Source organism: Ambystoma mexicanum, chromosome 8, assembly GCF_040938575.1.
Source record: "Ambystoma mexicanum isolate Mex_15411 chromosome 8, UKY_AmexF1_1, whole genome shotgun sequence".
Classification (NCBI taxonomy): Eukaryota; Metazoa; Chordata; class Amphibia; order Caudata; family Ambystomatidae; genus Ambystoma; species Ambystoma mexicanum.
Window position 1 is genome coordinate 1,530,561,223 of NC_090929.1, and position 26,565 is coordinate 1,530,587,787.

At 46.9% G+C, this 26,565-nt stretch overlaps 1 protein-coding gene across 1 annotated transcript in view; it reads left to right on the forward strand.

Moving 5' to 3' along the window:
- The window catches only part of SORCS3 (sortilin related VPS10 domain containing receptor 3), a 3,021,596-nt gene that overhangs the window by 2,895,932 nt on the left and 99,099 nt on the right, over positions 1–26,565 (forward strand). The window contains exon 22 of the mRNA XM_069611752.1: positions 16,705–16,817. Coding sequence (XP_069467853.1) covers positions 16,705–16,817 — 113 coding nt within the window. The remainder of the gene's footprint in view (positions 1–16,704; positions 16,818–26,565) is intronic.

Genomic DNA, 26,565 nt, shown 5'->3' on the forward strand with positions numbered 1-26,565 from the left:
CTGCCGGAAAAATCCATACTTACCTCCATCAAACTCCAGAAAGCCAAACTAGAGACTTCAATCTATCCAGAGCAGAGACCAGACCAGAGAGAAAGCAGTGCTGTGCCTAGCAGAGACCAGACCAGAGAGAAAGCAGTGCTGTGCCTAGCCGAGACCAGACCAGGCGCTGTGAGCAGAATCCGGAAAGACCTGACCAGACTGAAGATCGTGACCAAGTCGCTTTCCTGTTCAAAATCTCTTGTGAGTACTTAGCAAAACTCAGAACACATCTCTTAGTTTAAATTCATCTAATTCAATCTATTTAACCTAAGTAGAACTGCCTCCTATCTGTCACCTATCATTTCTAGTAAAATTTGTCATTTTGAAAAAGTGTGCGTTTAAAATTTACAAAACCAAAAACGACCTTTACTAAATTACTCATATCTCCGCAACCGTTTGGGCTAGAGACTTGCAATAACTTTCATTTGGAAGCTGAGATCCCAGGCTTTCCTAGGACCCCAAAACGGTAGAGATAGTCCTTGCGGTTCCTTTGTAATAGCGCTCGGCGCATCCGCGAATTTTGCCGCGATTTGCAATTTCTTCACATGTAAAAAAACTGCTGCTGCCTGATTTCATTTGCCAGAAATTCGTTTAACCTGCTAACTATCCCTGCATCATTGCTAGTGTGAGCCTGGACTAATATTAACTAGATACCACTCATCCTGAACCTCTAAAAGGGAATTAAGAGCGTTTCCAGCATATTTCTCATTCATTGCTAGCACCTATCAAAGCATTTGCCTGTGTTTTCAAACTTCTGTTTAAGCTTGCTGGATTGAACTGAATTACAGTTGATTGCATTTCTGAGAACTGTGTGTTTTCCTTCCATTTCCTTGCCTTGCATCAAGGGGGGGAGGGGAGTAGCCAGAGAAAAGTGATTACATTGTTTGGTTGAAATCATATTGCGTATTTTCTGTACTGCATTCATTGAATATTGCATCCACCTGAGCCTACATAAAGCATCCTCTACCACATTATACTTTTGTTCCTATTTACCAGTGTGCTACCTTATCCATTTCATGTCAACTCATTAGTGATTAAAGAAGTGTGCTAGTGCCAGATTCTCCGTTGTTAATATTTACCATATCAGATTAAGTGTGATATTCAATTATTAATTTATTAAAAAGTGTGATATATATTTTAATTTATCAAATAAACCTTTTAAACTTGCAAAACAGAATTACTTCTTGGCTCAGTGGGGTCAGGGGGATTCCAAGAGAGGGGTGTTATACAAGGGTAGTCATCCAGAACGCATGAACTGGACCTAAAGATATATCAATAAGGGTTTTCATTCAGTATTCTAGACTAGGCGTTAACTTGGCTGTAGTGCTGAATTGAATCTTCTTACAAAGTGGGGGCTCGTCCGGGATGTTGGGTTAGATTTACCACTTGTGCAGCTTAATACAGTGTACTAACTGACGGGATACATACATCCGGTCGGATCACCACGCTGCATTACGCTGTGAAGCATTCCTCAAAAGGGACACTCCAAGAAAAGTTCTGTTCTGCAAAAATAAAATACAAACTTCTGTAAGTCAGGACAGAGACCAATCTCTAGAATGACGACCTTAGTAGACATGAAAATAGCCAGAGAGCACCTCTTGCATAAGCTATTTGTGAGAGGTGAATGGACCGAACAGGGCCAGGATGTGTGGTTGCAGGCCATCACACAACAGGTCACTGAAACAGGGTCAGATATATATAGAGATCAGGGTCCCTTACATGTGGCCCTGAGTGAACTATATATGGCTCCTAAAGCCAAAGAGGAACACAATAAGATTGCCAGGATAGCAGCATACCTGTACCTATATATGGGAGACATGCAGGATAGATGTGCTGAAAGCCAAAATCTGGCAAATAGGCAACAGATGGCATTACAGAAGGTCCAATCTGATCTGGACTCTTCTGAGCAGAGGCTGCAGAGGAGCCAGGAGTCAGAAAATGACAGCAGACTGTACATTACTAAAATAAAGGAGGATATGGATGTGCTGCAAAAGGAAAAGTCAGAACAGGATACTAGATTTCTGGCCCTGCAGAAGGAGCACCAAGACAGTTTGGACTCCTTACTGCAGAGCCAGAAAAAGCTGGAGCAACAGATCAATTTCAACAGGGCATGCACAGAGCAGGTAGCCACCCTGCAAATCCAACTAGACAGAGAGAAAGAGGAGAGCAATAAACTGATCCTGAAAGACCTGGATACCCAGGCAGAGTTTGATCAGGAGCGCCAGAAAGCTGGTGCCTTCCAAAGGCAAAGGGACGACCTGGCGGCACAAATGCAGGCTCTTAGTCAGGAAAGAGACGCCTTAGGCCAGGAAGTCTGCCATTTAAAAAGGAAAATGGAAGAAAATCACCTGGCCCACCAGGGACTGGGTGACCTCCAAAAAGAAAACCAGAACTTGCTAGAGCACACCAGGAGGGTGGAGGATGCTCTAGCAAGAAAGGAGCAGGCCAATAGGGACACAGCTCAGGAGGTAACCCTCCTGCAGCAAAGACTGGCCCAGTTCTCCAGGACCAACCAGGAAGCACAGAGGGAAAATGAGGCCCTCTGTCAACACAATGATAGGCTCCAACAGCAGGTAGCGATGCAGGAGAGACTGATAGAGTCGAGTAAGGCCTTAACTGAGGAACTGAAGGCACAAATGCAGGCTCTTGCATTGCAACAGGGAGCAGGGGCGGATAGAGATGAGGTTCGCTGGGAAATGGAAACTCCGGAGCATAACCTCAGGAGCCCTAGTACCAGAGGCCCTCATACCTCTCAGTCCCTGGACTCTGCCACCCCCATGTCCCCTGGCGCACATGAGCACAGGGCCACAGGGATGGCAGATTACTATCCAGCCAGAAGCATGGGGCTCATAGGCCAGTACCATCCAGGAATGGAGGGGTGGGCATCCGGGTATGGGCACCCAAGTACAATACAGTTCAGTGGGGAACCCCAGGAGAGTAGGCCCATTAAGGGCATCCTGAAAACCTCTGCCCAGTTAGGTCAGTGGAGGGGGTACCCATCAAATCCTGACAGCAAGGAGGAATCTGAAGACTCCTCTGAACTGCGCAGGACACAGGAGACCAGGTCCCCACATTCTGCCAGCCATTCCCAGGCTCGCAGAATCCGGGAAAACCTGGAAGAACAGACGGGAACCTCTGGGAGCAGTGCCTCTGAGTCCGACGAAGAATGGACAAGGGTTACCCGAACCAAAAAGGCCAATAAGGCAAAAAGGGCCTTGCTCAAGGACCCCTTAAAGCAGATTAAGGCGATCAGGAGCGTCATCACGCCTTACCATAAGAACGCTAAGTATTCTGTTTGGGAGCACTTAGAGTTGTTTGAACAAATGATGGAGACTTTCCATTTGAAGGACAGCCAAAGCTGCATTCAATATGTAAAGTGGACCTTCTCCCCGGAATACTCCAGTTTCTTTGCGGGGCTGGAGGACCAAAATCATTTAAGATGGTCCACCTATAAGGCGGCCATCTTGAAACATTTTTCTGTTCACAGAAATCCTCAAGAGGCTCGCAAGGCGGCCTACAATTTGCAATGTGGGGAGGATCAGGCCCCACGAGAATTTGTGCAGGAGTTAAAGCGTGCTTTTGCGCAAACCACCAGAAGGGTGCGCACAGATAGTAGAGAGTTTGTCAATACATTTTTCCATGCCTTGCCCAAATATATAATGACCCAGCTCGTGAGAGATTTTCATGAGAAAAGATCTTTAGACTGGGTCATTGAACAGGCTACCCGGATCTACGAGGTGCAGAAGCCCATAGAAAATAAAAGCAATGCCCAGAAAAACCCCAAAGCCAACAGCACCCCTGCTGCTGTCAAGGTGGCAGAGGTAAAGGTCACCCCCGTTTTGGATCTGGAGATGGGGGGGCCTAAAAACCTACCTGCACCTAATAATGCTAGGCCCAGAAGGTCCTCGGGCCAGTCACAGACAGGGAGCCAGGGAGGCAGCCCCACAAATGGGGTCCCTCGCTCTCCTGACTATGTAAGTCCTCGCTACAAAGGTAACAGACCCATCCTGGGTTATGTGTGGACTCCTCCAGCCCAAGGGGGGGGATCCAGCCAAGCACCTAACCCAGGGAACTTCCCTCCAATCTTCCCACCGGAGGGCAGAAATTTACCAAACCCTGGGCAGAACTTTTTCCCCAGATATCCTCCCGACTTCCAACCCCAAAATCATCCATCCTTCTTTCCTCAATTCCCTGAGCCCAGACCACTGAATCCGGGAGAGGGGAGGCCAAGGGTGGAGGGGTACCAAAATCTTCCCAACCAGGGGTACTACCAGAGGAGGGACAGCTACCCTTCCCGGGATCAGCCCAGGGGAGAAAACAGGGCCCCGTATCAGCCTGAGCGGGTTTCCCAGTTAGAGCGCCAGGTTCAAAACATGGCGCGGGATATGGGTCATATACTGAGGGCACAGCAGAACCCTCAGATCAGCATGCCGGCGCAGAACGCACCCAACTCTGGACCTGGTGCTCCAGAACAATGACGGGGGCAGCACCCCGATAAATCACCGGTTCCCAGGGAGGAGGCACAAAGGGAAGGGGGGTGTAAAGCCTTGGAGGAAGCTTCCTTCCTCACTTGTAAACAGCCCCTGGAAACCCAGGAACCGGAAACAAAATCTCTTGCCCCTGAAAGTCTGCCTCGTAAGGAGCAGAGGGGGGGTAGGAGAAACAAAAGACCCAAACAGACTCAGTTTGAGGAGGAGGTACAGATCTTCCAATTTGAGGGAGAGGGATCCTCAGAGGATCCTGGGAAAAGGATCTTCTCCTTCAGAGAGGGGGGAACTCCTCCCAAAGAAAAATGGGTCCCTAGGGATGCAAATCCAGACTGGGGAGATGTGGAGACTGAGCTACCGCCGCCCACCATCTCATCCCAGAACCAACAGCAAGAAAATCCCCTGGTTCAAACCCATCCTGGCGACTGCCTCCAAAAAGGGGGGGGCGGCCCAGAAACGGAGCCAGGGGAACCCACAATGGCTCTGATCTCCAGTTGCAAATTTTTTCTTTCAGATTCCCAAGACTCTCCACAGAATTCTGCCCAAATCTCCTCGCTAGCGATGTCCAAAACCAGAAAAGTAGCCCACCAGTTGTCCAAAAATGTACATTATCTGTGCCCCCTTGAGGAGAAGGAGGGAAGATATTATGCCCCGGTACAAGTACAGGGGCAGGGTACAATCTCAGCACTGGTGGACACTGGATCTCAAGCTACCCTTCTGTCCAGAAGGGCCTTTGACGAACTGAATGCAGGAAGGGGAGAGAATTACCAAATTCCTCTCACCTCTCTTCCTGGACAACTGCAGAACTTTGACGGGAAGGAAATTCCCGTCGAGGGGACGGCAGACTTGGACATTAAGATCGGGCGACATAAGTTGAAACACCCGGTCATAGTTGTGACCCCAGAGGTCACCCCTTGTTTACTAGGGAATGACCTCCTGAGAAGGTTGTCACCCCTAATAGATTGCGTAAACAAGGTCCTCTGGACTCAGACTAGCCGACCCATAAAATTAAAACAGAGTGTCAACCATGTTAGTTTAAACGGCACATGCCACATGGTTGAACAAAAATCTGACCAAGTAGAATTTCACTTCCAGAACAACCAAATTCCAGACGTGACGGTAATAGCAGTAGGACAACAGACTGGTGATGGGGGGTCCTCTCTATTTCTGAAAATCAACCTTCCTTCCAGTCTAAAGTGGTATTCCACGCTGGAAGGAAACACTCTGAAATTCTATACTAATCCACAATCAGAAACCCCCACTCCTATAGTCCAGAAAGATGTGAAATCAGCTCAAAGCCTGGCTGATATTCAGCAAATTGGAGAGCAGTTGTTCATCCCTGTTCAGTTAAATGATGGGAAGGACTCTGTTCTCGCTCGAGTGTGTGTGAACAACGGTAAGAGCTTCATCAGCGAAGCCATGTTCCGCCAACTCCCAAAAGATCCAGCCATTCCCACCTTCAAACTGATAGACAAATGGGAAATGGACCTGGAAGCACCTGACTCCAAACATCTCCTGCCAAGCAGGTGTATGCTCAAAATCTCCATTGGCAACAAGAGCATAGTCCATAATTGTTGGGTCGTGCGAGACGTCACTGCCGCCTTTTACTTAGGCAGTGACATTCTCAATCGCTTTGCCATTAGTTTGGACCTAATAAACTTCAAAGCTTGGTCCCGATTAGCGGATAATCCCATGGGCTTTGATGATCCAGAAAAAGCATTTAGGTCAGCTCAATTGCTACCTTATGCAGTTGAAATTCAGGTTAAAGAGGAAGTCACCATCCCAGAAAGGACCCGACAATTCTCCCTGGAAGTGAAAGTTAAAAGGGGACAAGAGTTGAAAAACCCTGATGCTTACATACATCTAAATGCTTCTCTCCAACAGCAAGGGTTGGGGGTAAACCCGACTCCATTAGTCAACATAGAACATGACCCCATTCTAATAGAGGTGGATAACAGCGACTTAAAGAGTATTACTCTAGCCGCAGGCACCATTATTGGAATGGTGGTTGATGACCGACATTTCTCCATTGATCTTGTAAATGAACTGTTAGGACCCATCCCCAAGGACTGTTTTGACGGTGACAGTGATGACAACGCAACACCAGACAGGATTTTTACCCGGCATGGGGGGAACTTCCTGGTGTACACTTCCTGCCCCTATGGTAAGGAAGATGTGACCTGTGACTTCAGGAGGGATGAGGTGATTTTCCAGGTCCATGAGGGCTGCCTTTCCCACCTGAAGCCTCCGGTCCAAATCAGCACTCTGACCAGGGACTTCTCCACCCAGCTGGAGGAGGCCGCGGAGATAGCCAAACCAGAAGTCTTTCCAGGCTTCAGGCAGATGGTGGAAGAGAGAGTCAACCTAGCTGATGCCTGTGTGACTCTGGAACAAAAGCAAAAGTTGAAACAAGTTTTCTTGGACTTCCAAGATCTCTTTGCGGTAGACTCATATGACTGTGGTCGCACCGACATCCACACCACAACAATCCCCACGGACCCTGGCATGACTCCAGTGTTTGTGAAGCAATATCGCTTGCCTCTCGCATCAATGGAGTCCCTTACTGAAATAATTAAGAACCTTGAGTCCCGGGGAATAATCCGTCCAGTCCACAGCACCTTCAATAATCCGGTGCTGGGAATATTGAAGCCAAACGGCCAGTGGAGACTCTGTGCCGACCTTAGGGAGCTCAACAAACGGGTCCATACTTCCCGATGGCCTCTGCCCTACATTGACCAAGGGCTGGCCCAGATTCAGGGGTCACTGGTATTCACAGCAATAGACCTGACCAATGGATACTGGACTGTGCCTGTCAGTAGGGAGGACCAATACAAGCTGGCTTTTACCTTTGGGGGCCAGCAGTACACCTGGACCCGGACTCCCTTCGGATACCTCAACTCCGGCAATGAATTCAACATTTTTCTACACAAGGCCATGCCTGACTTGGGTGCAAGGGGTAACTTGGCTTATGTAGATGATGTCCTCATCAAAAGTTCATCTGTGGAGGAACACATAGCGGAGATCCGTTATGTTCTGACACAGTTGAGGGCCGCCGGAGCAAAACTTTCCTTTCAGAAAGCACAGTGGTGTAAAACCCGTGTTAACTTCTTGGGGCATGAGATTACTCCTCAGGGTCTTTGTCCCCAGGAAAAGAAAGTGGAAGCACTTCAGAAACTGAAAGACCCCACAACGCTGCGGGAACTAAGGAGCCTCCTTGGACTGACTAATTACAGCAGAAAGTTCATTGAGGGCTACGCAGAGATCACCAGACCCCTGATTCATCTCCTGAAGGGGGGGGTCAAGTGGGAATGGGGTCCAGAACAAGCCGAGGCAGTAAAACAACTCAAGAGAAGCCTCTCACAAGCGCCTTGCCTAGCTTACCCTGTCAGAAACAAGGAGTTCTTCCTGGAGACGGGGTTCTCTAATACGTGCTTGACGGCAGTATTATATCAAAAGCATGACAAGGTCAATAAAGTAATCTCCTATGCGAGCAAAACTTTATCCTCTGTGGAGGAAAAATTCAACGATTGTGAGAAGGCACTCCTGGCAACGGTGTGGGCATTGAAGAATTACCGCCCGTTTATCCAGAGGGAACACATCATAGTGGAGACTCCACACCAGCCTCTGCAATATCTCCAAAGTGACAGAATCCGGGCCGGAAATGTGAGTAATTCCCGAATTACTTCCTGGATTCTGTCAATGCAAGGCTTTCCTGTGGAGGTCAGATATGGCCAAAACAAGAAGAGTCCCCTCGCGCAAGGTCTGGCTGACTTGCATGATTGTGCCAGAGAAAACTGTCTCGAGGACGAAAGTCTAAAAATAAAGGACAACATGGAGGCATACCTTAATTCCCCCCACAAAGGCTTTGAAGAAGACAAGTGTGAGGGAATGCCCACTGTCTATGTGGATGGATGCTCTTACCATGTTGACAACAACGGGGAGAAAGAACTGGTGGCCGGCGTAGGGAATGCATGGGTGAATGAGTCCCCAGAACCCTCCGCTGGATACAAAATTGGTCCCCGAAGTAGTCAGGTGGCAGAATTGATGGCTGTGCATCATGCCATCCTCACTGCTGTCCAGCATCAACTCCACGAACTGGTCATAATCACAGATTCGGATTATGTACGGAACGGGTTCGTGGAGCACCTGGTTAATTGGAAAACCAGAGGCATGTTATGTGCTAACAACAAACCCTTGAAACATGGGAAGTTGATCCAAAACATTGATGATCTGGTCACCTTGAATGGGATGACCATCTATTGGAAGAAGATCAAGGGTCATTCCAAAGTAGAGGGACCAGACAAAACTGGAAATGACTTAGCTGATCAGCTGGCCAAAACCGGGGCCATCCAAGGGGATCTAATTGAGATTGAGTCCCTGTTGGGGGAAATCCAGGTCACTGCCATCACTAGGTCCCAGACAAATGCTCACAACGACCTCTCAATTGCACAATGGAGTAAGGAGACCCCTGATGCTGAGTTGATTACTGCTCAGAAGGGGGATCCAATAATTGGTAAATTTTACCAGCACCTTGAGGACCCTGAGAACTTTCCCCTGACGGATACCGATTACATTGGGAAAGAGGACCTAAGAGTGTTGATGAAATGTCCAAAAATGTTCCGGATCCAAGACGGTTTGCTGGTAAGGAAATCCAAAGCTGGCCACGATCAGTGGGTGGTTCCTACCTCATTCCGAAGCCTGATGTTAAGTCACGCCCATGATGCGGCCACCGCCGGTCATAGGGGGTTTCACACAACATTGGAAATCTTAAGAGAGGTTGCATACTGGCCACACATGGGGCAGGACCTCGACCAATACTTGAAGGGGTGTCTTGTGTGTGCACAATTTCAGCCATCATCCCTCACGCACCGGGCGCCTTTACAAAAGAGGGGAATGACACTGCCATGGTCAGATTTACAAATCGACTTTGTAGGCCCTGTGATTCGCTCGGCTAGGGGGAATAAGTACATGTTGACTGTGACATGCTTGTTTACCAAGTGGGTGGAATGTCTCCCAGCCCCAAATTGCAAGGCAGAAACTGCAGCTGCCTTGATGATTAACCACATCTTTTCCCGTTTTGGTCTACCTCAAAGGATTGAGTCAGACAGAGGTAGCCACTTCACCAGTGAGGTGATGACAAAGATGTGGGAGATACTGGGGGTCAAGAGAAAGCTGCATATTGCTTACCGGCCAGCTTCTTCTGGGGCAGTAGAGAGATATAACCGGACAATTGTGAGCATATTAAAGAAGTTTGTGGCAGATTCTGGGCCAAGTTGGGATATCCGATTACCTCTGGTCCTAATGGCTATCAGATCTACCCCTTCATCTGCAACCAAAATGTCACCATTTGAGTTGATGACTGGGCGCAAGATGGTGCTTCCTCAGCATTTGCTCTATAGGACCCAAGAGCAGACACTGATAAATGCCTCCACTACTCATGAGTATGTAGAGAATTTAAGGAAACACCTCCAACATGCTTTTGCTTATGCTCAGCGGAATCTAGAAAGATCGACTGATAGCATGAAGACCCATTATGACCTGAAAACTTCCAGGAAGGAATATCAGGTGGGAGACCGGGTCTATCTATACAACTTCCAAAGGAACCAGGCCAAGCAGCGCAAATTTTTGCCTACATGGAAGGGACCCTTTGAGATCGTCGATAAGATCTCCCCTGTGGCCTACAAGATCCGCATCCCCAAAGGTGGTTCGGCAGAGGGGGAAGACAAGTGGGTCCACATAAACCAGTTGAAATGTTGCCATCCCAGGCACACTCTGCAACAACTGGAGGAATCCTCTGGAATCCTAGCGGGTACTGTATCAGACTAATTCAGTTCCAATCATAAAACCTACCACATCTAGTCTCTAAAATATTGTGATTTACATGAAACTGTCTCTAGTGATGCTGTTTTTTTTTTTTCAAAATAAGAATGTAATATTTCGTTACGATGAAATGCATATGCTGCCCCACTATCTCAACAGTGGTGGAAAAAAAAATCGTCTATGAGTAGATATTGCCGCTCTTCCTTTATCATCCTAGGAGAGATGAAACCATGAAGGATGACCAAGAAGGACGATCCGGAGACCGGGAGCAAAGACACAACGGGCCCGGGGTACCGCCCAATCTTCCCATCAGGACCGGCGAGGAGAACTGATCGATCTGACCGGATGGAGAAGAAGATGCTGAACTGTGCCATCTACAGAAGAGGAAGAAGATTATGCGGACAGACCGGTGCGTGGGTCAAAACCCTTGGGCACGCGACTCCCCATTGACCCAAACTCAAAGTGCAGTCACGTGGGGGGGCTTGTAGGGTGTCCTGACCCACGTTTAAGCTACCCTGCTACAACATTTGGTGCTGTGGGCTTAGGAAATTCAAGATGGCGGAAAACCCACATGTGCGCCGAAATCCAGGAAAGCTGCGCAGTTGTGCGCACACCAAAATGGTTACCTAACTTGCCACCCACCAGGGTAAAGAAAGGTCTTTGTTAACAAAATCCACTTTTACTGATGTCAAAAAGTTGCTGAAATCGTGACTCATTGGACCACTTTAAAGATTCAACCCTTTTTGTGGGGTTCCACATAACCATCTTACTGTAAGGAGCCCCATCAAAACAATGTTAAGCAAGGATTTACTACCATGTAAGAACCATTCCTGTTTAGAATGCATTAATCCAAGAAAATCCCAAAAATGGGTGCAGTACCAGTACTCACCACTATCCAAAAGCCGGCGTTTTAAAACCCACTGTGTGTTTTTCTGAAGGCAAGCAAAATGCCTATTTCAAACCTTGCAACATGTGCAAAATATTCACTGAACACCAGCAGACATTTGGCAGAATGGAGTTTTGTGTGCCTACAAAATCTGGGAAATGAAGAGCCCAAAAACAATGCTTATAACAAAAATGCTATGGAGTCAGCAGCTTAAGCCTAACTGCAACTGGATTTAAAACCACCAAAATCGAAAATGTTAAATTAAATGAGTGACCTATGTTTGGTGTCACATGCCTTTGTAACTGTTGAAATGTCATAGTTTTGCACTTAGAATCAGCATTCTAGCTGCATGTGTAAAATTACAAGTTATTTTAAAAGCAACAAAAAGTTAGCTGAAGGTCTGGCTTAAGGAACTTGATTTTGCCTAGCAACGGATCCCATCAGGAGTGAAACTTGAGTCACAACTATGTTCCCAGGCCAATGTTCCTTTTGCTGCCCACAATAAGGATATGCCATCTATCTGATAATTGAATTTCCTGTGCTCTGCCAGAGAGTGAACAAAGCCCTCTCCACTCAGGCAAAGGTTTTTATTACAGACGTCGTAAAAAGTGGCTTCCTCCTGGAGAAGCTGGGAGGGGCACTGCCTGTGAGAAGCAAGCTGGCTTGGCAGAAACTGGAAAGACTGGTTTCTGTACCATGTGACCTGAAAAGACACACCCCTGCAGCAAGGATATGGTTTTATAAAAAGGGGGATAATTCATAGTGCGGACATGTGAAAATTGTATAAATGATACCATAATTCTTGTGATTTTTCTGCCCACAGTTTAAGACGTGGTAGGAACCGGTGGTATGTTCAGGGGGGTTTTAGCGGAAAAGTGGATATTACTCTAAATGTGTGCATGTTAAAAATCTGAAACTTCATCAGTTAATGTCCCTACCCCCTGCACACATGTATGTAAAGTTGGGTCCATGTCGGAAATTGAAAAAGCAGTTAAAAAGTCAATTATGTACACTCTTTGAATGCAAGCTCCGAGAATGAGCAGATTTGGACATAGACATGGCTAAATTCAGCCACACCATGTATATGTAATTTCAAACAACTGTGTAACTCTGAAGTATGGATTTTGATCATATATATATTTGGGTGCACAGATGATAAGGGAGGTTGTTTCAAGAGATCATAAAATGACATCAATCTGACTCACAGTTCAGTTTGCCAATCAAGCGGAGGAATGGAAGCCTGACCAATGACGAATGAGAGGGGCAAGTCTAGTGATGCAACACACACACCCATTCTCAAGAAACAGATAAAAGCAGAGAGTCAGGACACATAGAGACATTCAATTTCATCTGCCGCTGGAAGCCCTGCCGGAAAAATCCATACTTACCTCCATCAAACTCCAGAAAGCCAAACTAGAGACTTCAATCTATCCAGAGCAGAGACCAGACCAGAGAGAAAGCAGTGCTGTGCCTAGCAGAGACCAGACCAGAGAGAAAGCAGTGCTGTGCCTAGCCGAGACCAGACCAGGCGCTGTGAGCAGAATCCGGAAAGACCTGACCAGACTGAAGATCGTGACCAAGTCGCTTTCCTGTTCAAAATCTCTTGTGAGTACTTAGCAAAACTCAGAACACATCTCTTAGTTTAAATTCATCTAATTCAATCTATTTAACCTAAGTAGAACTGCCTCCTATCTGTCACCTGTCATTTCTAGTAAAATTTGTCATTTTGAAAAAGTGTGCGTTTAAAATTTACAAAACCAAAAACGACCTTTACTAAATTACTCATATCTCCGCAACCGTTTGGGCTAGAGACTTGCAATAACTTTCATTTGGAAGCTGAGATCCCAGGCTTTCCTAGGACCCCAAAACGGTAGAGATAGTCCTTGCGGTACCTTTGTAATAGCGCTCGGCGCATCCGCGAATTTTGCCGCGATTTGCAATTTCTTCACATGTAAAAAAACTGCTGCTGCCTGATTTCATTTGCCAGAAATTCGTTTAACCTGCTAACTATCCCTGCATCATTGCTAGTGTGAGCCTGGACTAATATTAACTAGATACCACTCATCCTGAACCTCTAAAAGGGAATTAAGAGCGTTTCCAGCATATTTCTCATTCATTGCTAGCACCTATCAAAGCATTTGCCTGTGTTTTCAAACTTCTGTTTAAGCTTGCTGGATTGAACTGAATTACAGTTGATTGCATTTCTGAGAACTGTGTGTTTTCCTTCCATTTCCTTGCCTTGCATCAAGGGGGGGAGGGGAGTAGCCAGAGAAAAGTGATTACATTGTTTGGTTGAAATCATATTGCGTATTTTCTGTACTGCATTCATTGAATATTGCATCCACCTGAGCCTACATAAAGCATCCTCTACCACATTATACTTTTGTTCCTATTTACCAGTGTGCTACCTTATCCATTTCATGTCAACTCATTAGTGATTAAAGAAGTGTGCTAGTGCCAGATTCTCCGTTGTTAATATTTACCATATCAGATTAAGTGTGATATTCAATTATTAATTTATTAAAAAGTGTGATATATATTTTAATTTATCAAATAAACCTTTTAAACTTGCAAAACAGAATTACTTCTTGGCTCAGTGGGGTCAGGGGGATTCCAAGAGAGGGGTGTTATACAAGGGTAGTCATCCAGAACGCATGAACTGGACCTAAAGATATATCAATAAGGGTTTTCATTCAGTATTCTAGACTAGGCGTTAACTTGGCTGTAGTGCTGAATTGAATCCTCTTACAGACAACTTTCCAAATGTCCTTGGGTGTAGAAACCCAAAAGCCTAATAATATGGGATGGATTTCTTGCTATATTTTTTTGCACCGTGTAGGATGCAGTCACTTTGAAAAACATGTCCTGGATCACTATCAATTCCCAGTCCACCACTGGGCTTACATTACGAGCAGTGTAGGAATAACTTAAACCTGTTTTATCTTACTCCAAAATCGGGCAACTGTGTGGAATGTACATTTGCATCTAACATGGGTGAGATCGCATTGCTGCAGAAAGTTTTCAGTCTTCAGAAATTAAAGTGTTGTTGACATCCTTGTGTGACATGTAGAGAAGCAGGTGGATGCATTATCCCTAAATCCTGCCCCCTCACTGCTGTCATACTGAAACAGCAGGAGAAGAGCCCTATATGGGTCTCCATGTGTTATGCCTACACTGCATCGAGTGAACAAGAGACAATATGCACTTAGACAAGCGTAGCGAATGTATCCTCACACTGAAGGAGTGGAAGGATGTGGTGTGGAGAATTGTCAGCACGCACCACTGTATATCATGTAGTGCTGAGTGAAATCAGATGTGGGTAAAGTGATGTCATAAAGAAGCTATACGAGGACATACTGAAATGATATGAAAATACTGAAGAAGTAACAATGTAACTGAAGTGATAAGAGAAACATTTACGAAACAATAAAGTAATCATTTATTCAAAGAAGAATGAAGTCTCTTGTTGACCAACACATGTAAATACGCAACAATGCACGGTAGATGAGACACATAGAAGCTTGCTATAGAGGAAAATATACCCTGGGAAGGACGGCCATGACAGGAAAATGGACTCCGGCTTGTGCAAAAATGTAATCCAGCTACCTCAGAAACAGACCAGGGCCGCAGTGTCAGAAGACACTGGAAAACAGCTCTCTGAGCAAATGAAGAGGAGTCTATTACGGCCTGGGATCAAGGATGCTATTTCAAGGAATAGCTGAAAAGCACAAAAGGAGGCAAATGGATACGTTATGTACGTGAGACATATTTATCTTAGATTAACGAAGAAGAAAACATTTGCAAGAGCAAAAGTATTGGACAATTATCAATTGATAAGGCTCCTACAAGATGGAGTGAGCAAGTCTCTAGAGACCAAGAGGAGCAATGACATCCAAGATAAATAAATCAAATAGCAGTAAATAGGAGGTCGACATGGACAAATTTGTGGTTTCCTCATGCTTGATCTAGAAGTTAAAAACAAGGGCTATTCATTAAGCTGTGGATGAAGGTAGTGATGTGCTTACACTCCCTTGAATGTCCCAGAAAATAGAGAAGGCTACAAGGTCAACTACAAATGGGAAACTCTGGCTCATGGCCGGACCGATGAGAGATGATGGACTAATTGGGAAAGTGGGGAGTAATCTGATGTGACTCAAGCACCTGGGTTTTGTTTTGCTTACGTGCTGGTAGCCAAGCCGAATGTCCAAGGTTGCGTGGGAATGCCAACCAATCATTGGATCTATGAGGCAACCAGCTATACAATTTTGCCTAAATCAATCCACTGCCATTTTATCTGCTTTAAGCAGTGTTACACGTATTTAGAGGAAGTTCGAGGTGTGTTTCACAAATAAGAAACAGCCAATGAAGTACTAACCTATATGTATTCTAAAAGTAGATATGTTCCCCTAACTAATCCTTCCCGTCGATAGGTTTTACAATTTGCCACGTATGATGATGTCATAGATGACGCATATTGGGGTATAACACCTCTGTGTAATCAAGTGTGTGTGTGAGTGTGCATGCATCAGTCCAATGTTTACCAGTTGACCCTAGTTTATTAAATTGAGAATAATGTAGTACTTTGCTCGATATTCTTTTTGTCAGCCCGTTTTTTTGTTCTGAGATCTTTAACGGTAATCCCATCTGGCACAAGGTGCTAGAGCACAGACACATTTCCTACACAAAGTAAATAATACGTATATATTATTTTTGTTCAATGAAAAGTATAGAATCCGGGGCCGTTGTAAGATAAGAAGTGCCATTGACTGTACAGTGTATGCTGTGTGCAGATAAAGAATCAGCTGGGCAATAATCCTGACAATATTGCAGTTATTCAAAACTGCTGGATGTATTCTCGCAGAGAAAATATACTGCATATAGTAATTACAGTTGTGTGTATAACCACAACTGGACAAACACTTTTCCAGCAGCTGAATAAATACGTACTGGGGTAAATGCGTAAAGCCATCAGTCATAAACGCCATGGGTTGTAACCCAGTTTACTATGAGGGGCAAGTGTGGGGCTTCTGCAGCATAAACGTCTGTCCAAAACCATCAATGGGTGATTTTGTGGTTATGTAATAGAAAATACAGACAATTACTTCTGTGGCAATTAATTTAACTATGTCAGTCAATGTAACCGAAGTACGTACCTGGCGGCATGTATTTCCTCTTCTCCAATTGACAGTATGTTTGCATCACAGCTATGAGCCACTTACTGCTGACATTATATATGCATACGTCTCTTCTTTAATGAAGCCCTGTTTAGTCTTCATATATTTAGAATGGATTAATATGATGTTATCGCTCAATTAGTGCATTACTCTCTAGCATAAAGAGCCGAGGTTAAACCATGATATTATGAGTTGCCAGGAGTATGTACTATTACAAATGTAGTAATTTCACAACGGTGTGATTTCTCGAGAAGCTGATGCATATCCAATCCGTATAATACATTCCTTCTCTTCTCAGAATATTTCCAGTCACAGCTTCTTTCCTTCTCTCCTAATTTGGATTATCACAACCCTGACATCCCTGAGTGGAGGCAAGACATCAGCAAACTCATCAAGCGAGCACTGGTGCAGGTCAGTGATCACCAAACAGTTGAAAACCGGATGCATTTCCACTTAAACTATTTCTTTGTCGTGATACTTTTTCTACTTAGAAAAGACAATATGAGTTTCTTTTTTTCTTTTTTTATTATGTGTGTAATTACTTGCTTCCCATGCCTCATAGCCTCCTGTAAAATGATTCATGAAACAGTGAGACCGGATGAAAAAAAACGAGTGTCTCATGGCTGAGGTGCATGCAAAATAGAAAGGTGTTCTTCCCTGAAGCATTAACACTTTTCTTAAAAGCACCACAATCTGTTAAAGTCAGAATGTGGTGGCCTAGCATCAGAGGACCAGATTCTAATGTGCATGCAAAAACATAAAAGTGTTCTTCTGTGCCTACGTTCTTCCTCCAATCCTTTCACCCACTTCAGAATGGTGGTGCTGGAAACTGGAGGGGAGAATATCGGCTTTCTGCATTACTTTTATACTGAGCTCAGAGTCAGGCCCATTTGTATGTACCGCATTTACCACTCGACAACCACGCTAGCAACCATCATGAATACAGGGCAGGCAGTGTGAGTGGAATCTTTTTTCAAAAGCCCTAGTTTTGCAGGTAAAAATAGAGAGTGAACATGCAGTACCACTGAGGCAGTGATCGAAGTGTAACGAAAGAAGTAGCAGAACTTGTTTCCCTGCTGGCTGCTGCACTCTCACAAACAGGGGCGGACTGGCCTATCGACCGAGGACTTGGGTTGGCCCCTGGGGCCGCATTTACAAGCCACACATTATCCTTGTGGCAGGATTCAGATAGCCACACAACGCGTGCAGTGATGGATGCACATGCTTTTACGATGTACAGTACAATGCAAGTCGGTCGGACGAGAACAAAGAAAGTTAACCATTAGTCTAGTTACTAAGTGTTCACTTTGCTTTGATATTCACCAATAGGTTGAGACCGTGCCACAGCCATCCGTCGGCGTGGCGCCAGAAGATCCGCTCGGCGCTTGCTCCTCAAAGTTCGAATAACAGTTCATGTCATGGGGGTGGGGGTGAGCATTTAGCTTTTGAAGAAATGTCACGCGCACGTTTGTAAGTTTTGCCTACACATGACAGCAGATTTGGAGGCGACTAGGCGAGGAAGGGAGGCAGTGTTGACGTCGGAGGTGACAAGAGGCCGTTTGTTTATTGCTGCAAAATGTTCGTCTTCCTCATTCCCAAACAACGTTGGCAATGGCATGACCCTCTGAGTCAGTCTTCCAGTGGGCGGAACCGCTCTGCTGTAAGTCCAGTGTTCATAGAAACCCATGCATATTCAATGAAGAAAATGCCCCCGCACATTCCATATAAAACCCTGGGCCTCATTACACAGTATGCTGCCGGTATTTTACCGTTTCCGCCTTGGTGGATGGCGGAATTACCGGCCAAGGCACTTCCCCATTCCCATTTTTGCCCCCATAGGGCTCAATGGGAATGGGGATGGAGGCAATTACAGTACCGCAAATTGCGGTACCGTAATTCGCACCAAGGTCCCTTTGCGGGCCCGTTCCTTAACGGCTGTTGAGTTTGGGTCCGGCAAAGGGACCTCGTAGTAAGGCGGTAAGTGTTTACCAGTAACGGTGCCCTTAATGAGGCCCCCTGTATTTTATGATGGACTCCTCCTGCCCTTTAGCGAAGTGAAGGGAACTGTATATGTGTCCGCTGCGTGCTGTACCCCATTCAGTGGGACCCCTGCTACCACTGGAACTCAACCACGAAAGATGCGAGAACGCAGTCCCACACTGCGTGTTTGCCACGGCATGCCTGACACGTGCAGCAAGTGGCCGCTAATGAGTTTATAATCTGCTTTCATTGGCCCTCATTACGATACTGGCGCTAAACCATGGCGCTATTAGCACCATGATTGGTGCCGGTATCCTAACGAGTCCACCAATGTTCAATGTTCACTGCGGAATGCCAAGTTTTCCATTCAGAACTAAGGCTTAGATAAAGCCGATCTCATTCGGGAAGCTCAACTGGAGCAAAAGCTTCCCTTGTTTGAGAATATTTGCCAACATGCCCAGTTTTCTGTCGCTGCATTCTAATGTAAGAGGGATCCCACTGAAACAATGCCCAAAGAATTGTATTTCTGCTGGTGACCGCAAATTGATTGAGGTTCCTCAATCATTTGTTTCTTAAGTAAAACATCTTTTTTATCAAAATAACCAATTATAATTATGAAGGGACATGTGCAAAAGTAGCATACAACTGGAAAGCACTCGTTTTTGGATGATGTGGGCATTGTGTTTTTGTTTTTTGTTTTTCTTCCTAAACACTCAGCGCCTTCTTATAAGGTGTGCGGTAGTCATATTTTTACCGGCACCCGGCATTGGGGATGTCCCGGGGCATTCAGGCCCCACCGAACCTGGTAATTCCCCTCCGCCGGCTGCTGGTAGAAATTACTCCCCATTCCCATTTCAATAGGACTCAATGGGAATGGGGAGGCCGGTAGCGCCGGCACTGTTTATGATGGTGCCGGCGCTACCGTGTAGGTGTGCTCGTGGGTGCCGTTCCTCCTGGCAGGTCGACCTGCCAGACTGACAGGCACCCACGAGCAGACCTCGTAGTTTGCCAGTCCGATAACAATGGTACCGGCAAGCTTACAGGTACCATTGTTACCGGACCGGCAACCTTGTAATGAGGCCCGCAGACAAAAAAAACACAGTGTTCTGGATTACTGATCCATGCAATATTCTGCCGTTATTTATTAACCTCACATTTTGGCTTAACATAAAAATGACAAATTCAGTCCAAGACAAAGCAACATGACACATATTGGCACATTCTACATAATGATCACAGGTTTTTATGGAGGCCTTCATGCTGGATTCCTCATGCAGCAAAGGTAGGAACAGGAGGTCCATTATGTCCCTTTGTTCAGATCCTCAATGTGCCACCCATCCAAGGATTACTGTAGATCAGACTCATTGGACTGTAAAGCGGAAATGGACTGATTCTCCTGGAAACATCTATCAGGTCTTAGCACAACTGTCAGTCAAGGCGCGCCACAGATAGGGTGTGTTTGGGCCAGTCTCCTGTGCCCTTTAACTGGCAATGGAATGGAGAGAGCCCATTGTCAATGGACATGGTAATCACACACTCCAACTACGCTAGACTAACCATCATGAGCCAAAAGGTACCTTCTTGCTTAGCAATTCACAATCCTCCACTAAGCAACTCACATCTTCATCTCGCTCCACCTCCAGTCCTCAAATAGCCAACCCATGCATGTGGCAGTAAGCTGTACGCAATCACACCACAGCCAGCCACTGCTCATTTATCTAGCCCTATCACATCCCCCACACCAGTGACTAACAAGGTCCTTGCAGCACTGACTTTAACTGGTCATTTGAGGTCCCTCCATTTTGTATGGAACCCAATGGTTTCTGCGACTACCCACCTAGAATCACAGCAGCACTAAGCCAGCATGCATCAGCACCACCGCATTTGCTACAACCCTACCCTCTATCCCTCTATCAACCACCCACCCCCTCTTTGTGCTTGCATGGCCTCAGGAAGCAAGGCCACCAAAATGGCAGGAGTGCCCTTTTTATTATTTTACTTGATTGCAAGATTCACAGAGGTCTGTACAGAGGGAAACCAATTAAGCTGACTTGCCGAATGGTTGGGTACATGTGCAGTATTTATCAGGTCAAAATCTTAATGCATTGCATTTTCAGGTACATGTTACTAACAAGCACTAACAGTGTGGCAAATCTGTTTATTAACTAAGATACACTCGGAAACAGGCGTGTCAACAGCATTTTTCCTCAACAGCAAATGCAACCTGGTGGCACATACCTACCCTTTGAGCCTTGGAAAATCATCAAGGGAATTCCATTCTGGCTCTTCTCCAAAACAAAGCAATGTGCACCACAATATTGATTTGGATTCAAGCTGTCCCTCAGAATACCAGACTTCAAACACTTTGCAGCATGTACAACGCTATCTCTGCCCACATTCGCATATGGGACTTTACCCTAGTGCAGTAAAAAAAAAAGCATGTGGTTAACCACAGGAGACCCACGTGCACTCAAATCGGACTAAGTCCTTCTATACCCAACTCCAAAGTATTTATAAAGTTTAATCTCTTGTGTGAAACACAGATTTAATCATAAACAACTCAATAAACAAATGAGTACACAAATAATGGTTACAATTTGGCCCAGTGGCTGGGCTACCAGATTTCTGAGAAACAAAGTAACACACGTTTTTCATAAACCAATCAAACACAGTTCAAGAATACAACATCACAAACCAAGTGTTCAGTATTCACACTCAAATTGGTCATGTGTAATTCTAACTACAGTCAACTCAAAAGATAATGTATGTTATCCATCTTCAGGGCTTAGAGTTGTCCTTCTGACTCATTTGCAATCCTGTATTTTCTTATGTTCACCTGAGAATTTATAATGGATTATAGTTAGCCTCGGGGCACTCTCCTTGTTTTCTAGCTCAAAATCCAGATACAAGACACTACATAACTAACCTCAGCACATGATCGTGTGTAGTTCAGCGTGAGAAAACTGGCATATTACTCTTAAAAACTTAACTACACAATCCTCATTGCTTAGGTCCTGTAGTCTGTATTAAAGTTACCCAATGCACTCACCCAGCTTCTAATGATACTAGCTTGCCAGTTGTTCAGAAGTTCTCCAAGAAATCTCTGTGTTATCCCGAACGGATATGGCAGCCAATAAAAGGCTGATATGTCTCTTAGTCAAAATCCCCAAGTCACTAAGTATGCAACACCAAATCAGTCTTTAGTGGCACTATTATGTAGTAACATTATGCAAGGGAACGTTAAGAATGAATCCGGTGTCGTATCCTCCTTATCCCTACCTGAGGGTGGCATTGCTACAAGTTCCCATGATAAAACTCAACTTTCATTTACAATATCCATCTGTTGTATACAATTCCTGTGCCTTGGTAATGAAACGTTCGAGGGTCCAGGCTCCTCTATATAGGGAACCAATTATTACCATAACAACCAAAGTTGTAACTGTGCACCATCCTGCGCTTCACAATATTGCAGTTGTGAAGGAAAAAAAAGCACGGCCGCAGAGTGGCCATCATCCTTCTCTCTTACTTCTTAGCTTTAAATCCACGGACCATGAGGCAGGTAACAGGTGTTGCCGGTCGGGTGACCCACAGACGTGTTTGCAGCAGGAGTCGTCATGGCAACAACCATCGCGCATGCACAACAGCATTCTGCCAATGAAGCAACCAATATTCCAATTTCAAAAATGAAAAAATGTATAAAGAAAGTAAGGCCGCAAATCAGCTGTCTACTTTCTCACTCACTTTTTAGTTCTAAATCCACAGTCCGTGACGCAGGAGATAGACGCTACCAGTCAAGTGCCCCAAGGCTGTGTTTATAGAATAAGTTGCCATTGTAATCACCATTGTGCATGCGCAACAGTGCTGTGCCTAAGTGCCAGCCATCTTGGAATGGCCCGAAGCTCATCCTAAACAGAGGCTGTAGGGATGTCCAGTGGGCAATATAAAATATCTTTTTAATTTCATCCCGAAGTACCATTCTTATTAAGGAGATGGTCAATGTAGGAGAGGAGTGATATTGGCTGTACCAATACGTTCATAGCGAGTTCTCAGACCGCATGTTCCACTTTATTATCTGAAAAGGGAATTTCTACTAAGCGTGTAGCCCAGTAACTTCAAGAAACATTACTATGTGGTATGCTAACTACCTTGTAGGTCATGCCTGCGTAAAATATGTTATGTGTAATACAGGAGCATATACCCACAGTCACCACTTAACTGCTCAAGTTTGTAATGACCCCATAGACATTTATCCTCCCCACATATTAATTCTCAGTGCAACATAGGGGGTAATTCATAGAATTTAGCGCACAAGTGGCTCACGCGGCTGGCGCACAGTGTGCGCGTGCAAATCTCTGCGTCAGCCGCGTGCGCTAAAATCTATTTCCACGCACAGCGTATTCATGGATTTTAGCTACCAAAACCAGCCGTGGCGCACAGTGGCGCAGCGACCCTGCAGCAGCGCTAGTTATGCCCCCAAGAACGCCCCTCGTGCAGGGAAAAGCCATCAAAATCCCCAATCCAGCGTGTACCAGCACGGCAAGCGGGGTATGTGTATTACTGGGGTTCGCGGGAAGTTTCACATGCGATTGGCCCTGTGCAAGCGGGGTACATGTATTACTGGAGTTTGCGGGAAGTTTCACACGTGATTGGCCCTGTGCGAGCGGGGTACGTGTATTACTGGGGTTCGCGTGAAGTTTCACATGCGATTTCAGCAAGGTACGTGTATTTCGGGGGTGCGTGGGAAGTTTCACACGCGATTTCAACGGGTACGTGTATTTCAGGGGTGCGCAGGAAGTTTTACACGCGATTGGCCTGGGTACGTGTATTTCAGGGGTGCAGGAAGTTTCACATGCGATTTCAGCAGGGTACGTGTATTTCAGGGGTGCGTGGGAGGTTTGACATGCAATTTCAGCAGGGTACGTGTATTTCAGGGGTGCACAGGAAGTTTTACACGCGATTGGCCTGGGTACGTGTATTTCAGGGGTGCAGGAAGTTTCACATACGATTTCAGCAGGGTACATGTATTTCAGGGGTGCGTGGGAAGTTTTACACGTAATTTCAGCAGGGTACGTGTATTTCAGGGGTGCGCGGGAAGTTATACACGTGATTTTTCTGTCAGAGCGGGGAACGCATATTTTGGGGGTGCGCGGGGAGTCCTACACGTGAATTGGCAATGTGGGCCCTCCCAGGTGTCCCCTCTACCTCCTTCATGGCCCCTGCAGGCAGCCCACACCACAGGGGACTACCCTGCACCCCTGGTCATGTCCCCCAGCACCCCCACCCCGCCAGCAGTGAGGGGCACCTGCCAGCAGGCCCCCAACACATGTCCCCCAGCACCCCCACCCCCCATCATTGACAGGCACCTGCCAGCAGGCCCCGACACATGTCCCCCAGCCCCCCCACCCCCCAGCAGTGAGGGGCACCTGCCAGCAGGCCCGCACTCATGTCCCCCAGCACCCCCACCCCTCCATCATTGACAGGCACCTGCCAGCAGGCCCCGACACATGTCCCCCAGCCCCCCACCCCCTACCCCCCAGCAGTGAGGGGCACCTGCCAGCAGGCCCCCACTCATGTCCCCCAGCACCCCCACCCCCCCATCATTGACAGGCACCTACCAGCAGGCCCCGACACCCCCAGCCCCCTCACCCCCCAGCAGTGAGGGGCACCTGCCAGCAGGCCCCCACTCATGTCCCCATGCACCCCTACCCCCCAGCATTGACAGGCACCTGCCAGCAGGCCCTGACACATGTCCCCCAGAACCCCACCCCCCAGCAGTGAGGGGCACCTGCCAGCAGGCCCCCACTCATGTCCCCCAGACCCTCATACCCACAGCATTGACAGGTACCTGCCAGCAGGCCCCGACACATGTCCCCCAGCCAACACGTCATCACAATCTAGATCCCTGGCTCTTATGGCCACCCAAATCCCACCCCACACCACCCCAGTCCAAACACCCAACCAAGCTTTGAATCCACTCCAAATTGAAATCCCCATTACATGATAGATCATAAATAAGTATGCGTATGAGTACAAGTCTGTCAGACCCACACAATGGCAACACATGACTGAGAAAACCCACATTGTGACATGCATGAAACCAATGAGAGAAGACCACACATTGAAGTAAGAAACAAAAATGTATTCAAGTCAAAATGAAGAGAATGAAATCAAAACACACAATATTGCCAATAATAATCAAAATGCAGCATGTCCTAAAAAATGATAAATAAATAAAATTAGAATCCAAATTAATCCAAATCAAAATGTGTCCAATGTCACCGTTCAACAAAGCAAATCCAAAGGGAAAGAAAAGCGTAATATCCATTGCTCCATGGTGAAGAAAAAAAAAGAAGAAGGAGAAAAATCCACTGTAAAACTATGTACAAATAGCAAATCCAGGGTCCATGAGCCCAACGACATAAATGAAACCTATAATGAAACCTACCTAATTACTAACTATATACAAAAATGTGGGGCATAGTCCATGCGCCCCAAATGAAAGAAAAAAGAAATGAAACTTAACACTAATGAACTATATACAATGGCGGCGGGCAAGTCCAACGGATCACTTGTTGATGTCATGGGCCAGGGCATCATCGAACTCCTGTTCAATGTCTTGGAGGCGGCCCTGTTCTCTGGCCCCGAGGTCTCGCAGGGATAACGCCATGTCCACTTCAAACTCCCTGCGAATTCCCTCGAGGCACTCAGCCCGCCTTAGCGCCCTGCGCATGGAGTTCTCTGCCCTGACCATTGTGAGCCATGCCTCCTCCGCCCGCCGCCGCTCCACACCTATCTGCTGGCCCAACCGCTGCCACACGGAAGACACTCCCATTCCAGGGTCCTCCTGCCCTCCGGCCGATGCCTGCCCCTCTGATGTAGATGGCCCCGAGCCATGATGCCTCTCACGTTGAGCCTGCCGCTGCCTGCGACGCAACTTCCTCTGCCAGCACGATGACATCCAGGCTGATGGAATCCACCGACGCCGTCGTGCACGTGCCCTGCCCAATGATGCCGGCACATCCTCCATCTGCTGGGTTCCAGTTGCTGTGGTGTCCACCCCTGCTGGACCTCCGACTCCCGACTGTGGCAGGGATGGGATCCCCACCGAGCTGGCTGCGTTGGTCAGGGCAGGTCCACAGGGGGCCCTGGTGGCACCTGGGCCGGAAGACAGCATGGAGAACGACTGGCGCATAGTCTCCACAGAGGAGGAGAGGGCCGCCAGAGTGGCCGACACATGTAAAAAAACCCCGACCATGGACGCTCCCAACTGGGCCACGTTGGCACGCTGCTCTTCGTGATGAGGTGCATGCTCCCCCCAACGCAACACCAATCAGGACCTTCTCCATATGGCCAGGGGTCCCCTCGTCCGCAGGTAGAGGAGTGTCAGATGACATGGACATCCCCCCTACCTGCGGACGGGCCTGGGATGGGGCATCCCTGCTGGTGCATGGTGATGCAGTCACAGTATCAGGGACAGTGACATGCACAGGCCCCTCCACGGCGACCTGTGCTTCCTCCTACCCTGGACTGCACCACTTGCACCAGTGGTACCACCCACACCAGGCCCAATGTGCGGCTCAGTAGCGGCCTCCTCCTCCTCTGTGGAAACCACCAACCTGGATGGCTCCACACCGTCTTCCGCAATTGCAAGCCCCTGTGGGGGCTCACCCACCCCTTCCGCTGCAGCCGTAGTGGCAGACGCAGCACCAGTCCCCTCACTCCCGGACGATGGTAAATTCTGGGAGGGTGACTGGGCCTTGCGTCACCGGCCGGTGAGGGCATCCCCGCCGCTTTGCTCCACAGCGCCGTCTCCGCCCTCTTCATCACTTGCCGCTGTGTAGAGTGAGACATAGAACACAAGCATCAGGATACTGTACAATGGTCCCCTAGATAGGAAGCAATAGCAGATGAGTGGCACTGTCAAACATCACTTCCATCATGTCCCTCCACAACACATGGGTCAGTGCAGGCAAAACACATGCAGTAACAGGCATGGCACATGCAATGAACATTAGCATACATGTCCAAGGGACTCTTGAAACATACAATGCTGGTTTGAAACTCACATGCATCATGGGTCATGCCTATCACATGCACACACTTCACCGTAGTTTCATCCATCTGGCCTCGTACACCCCAGACACAGTGGATACAAGGATGAGTAGGCTGCCTCAGTGAA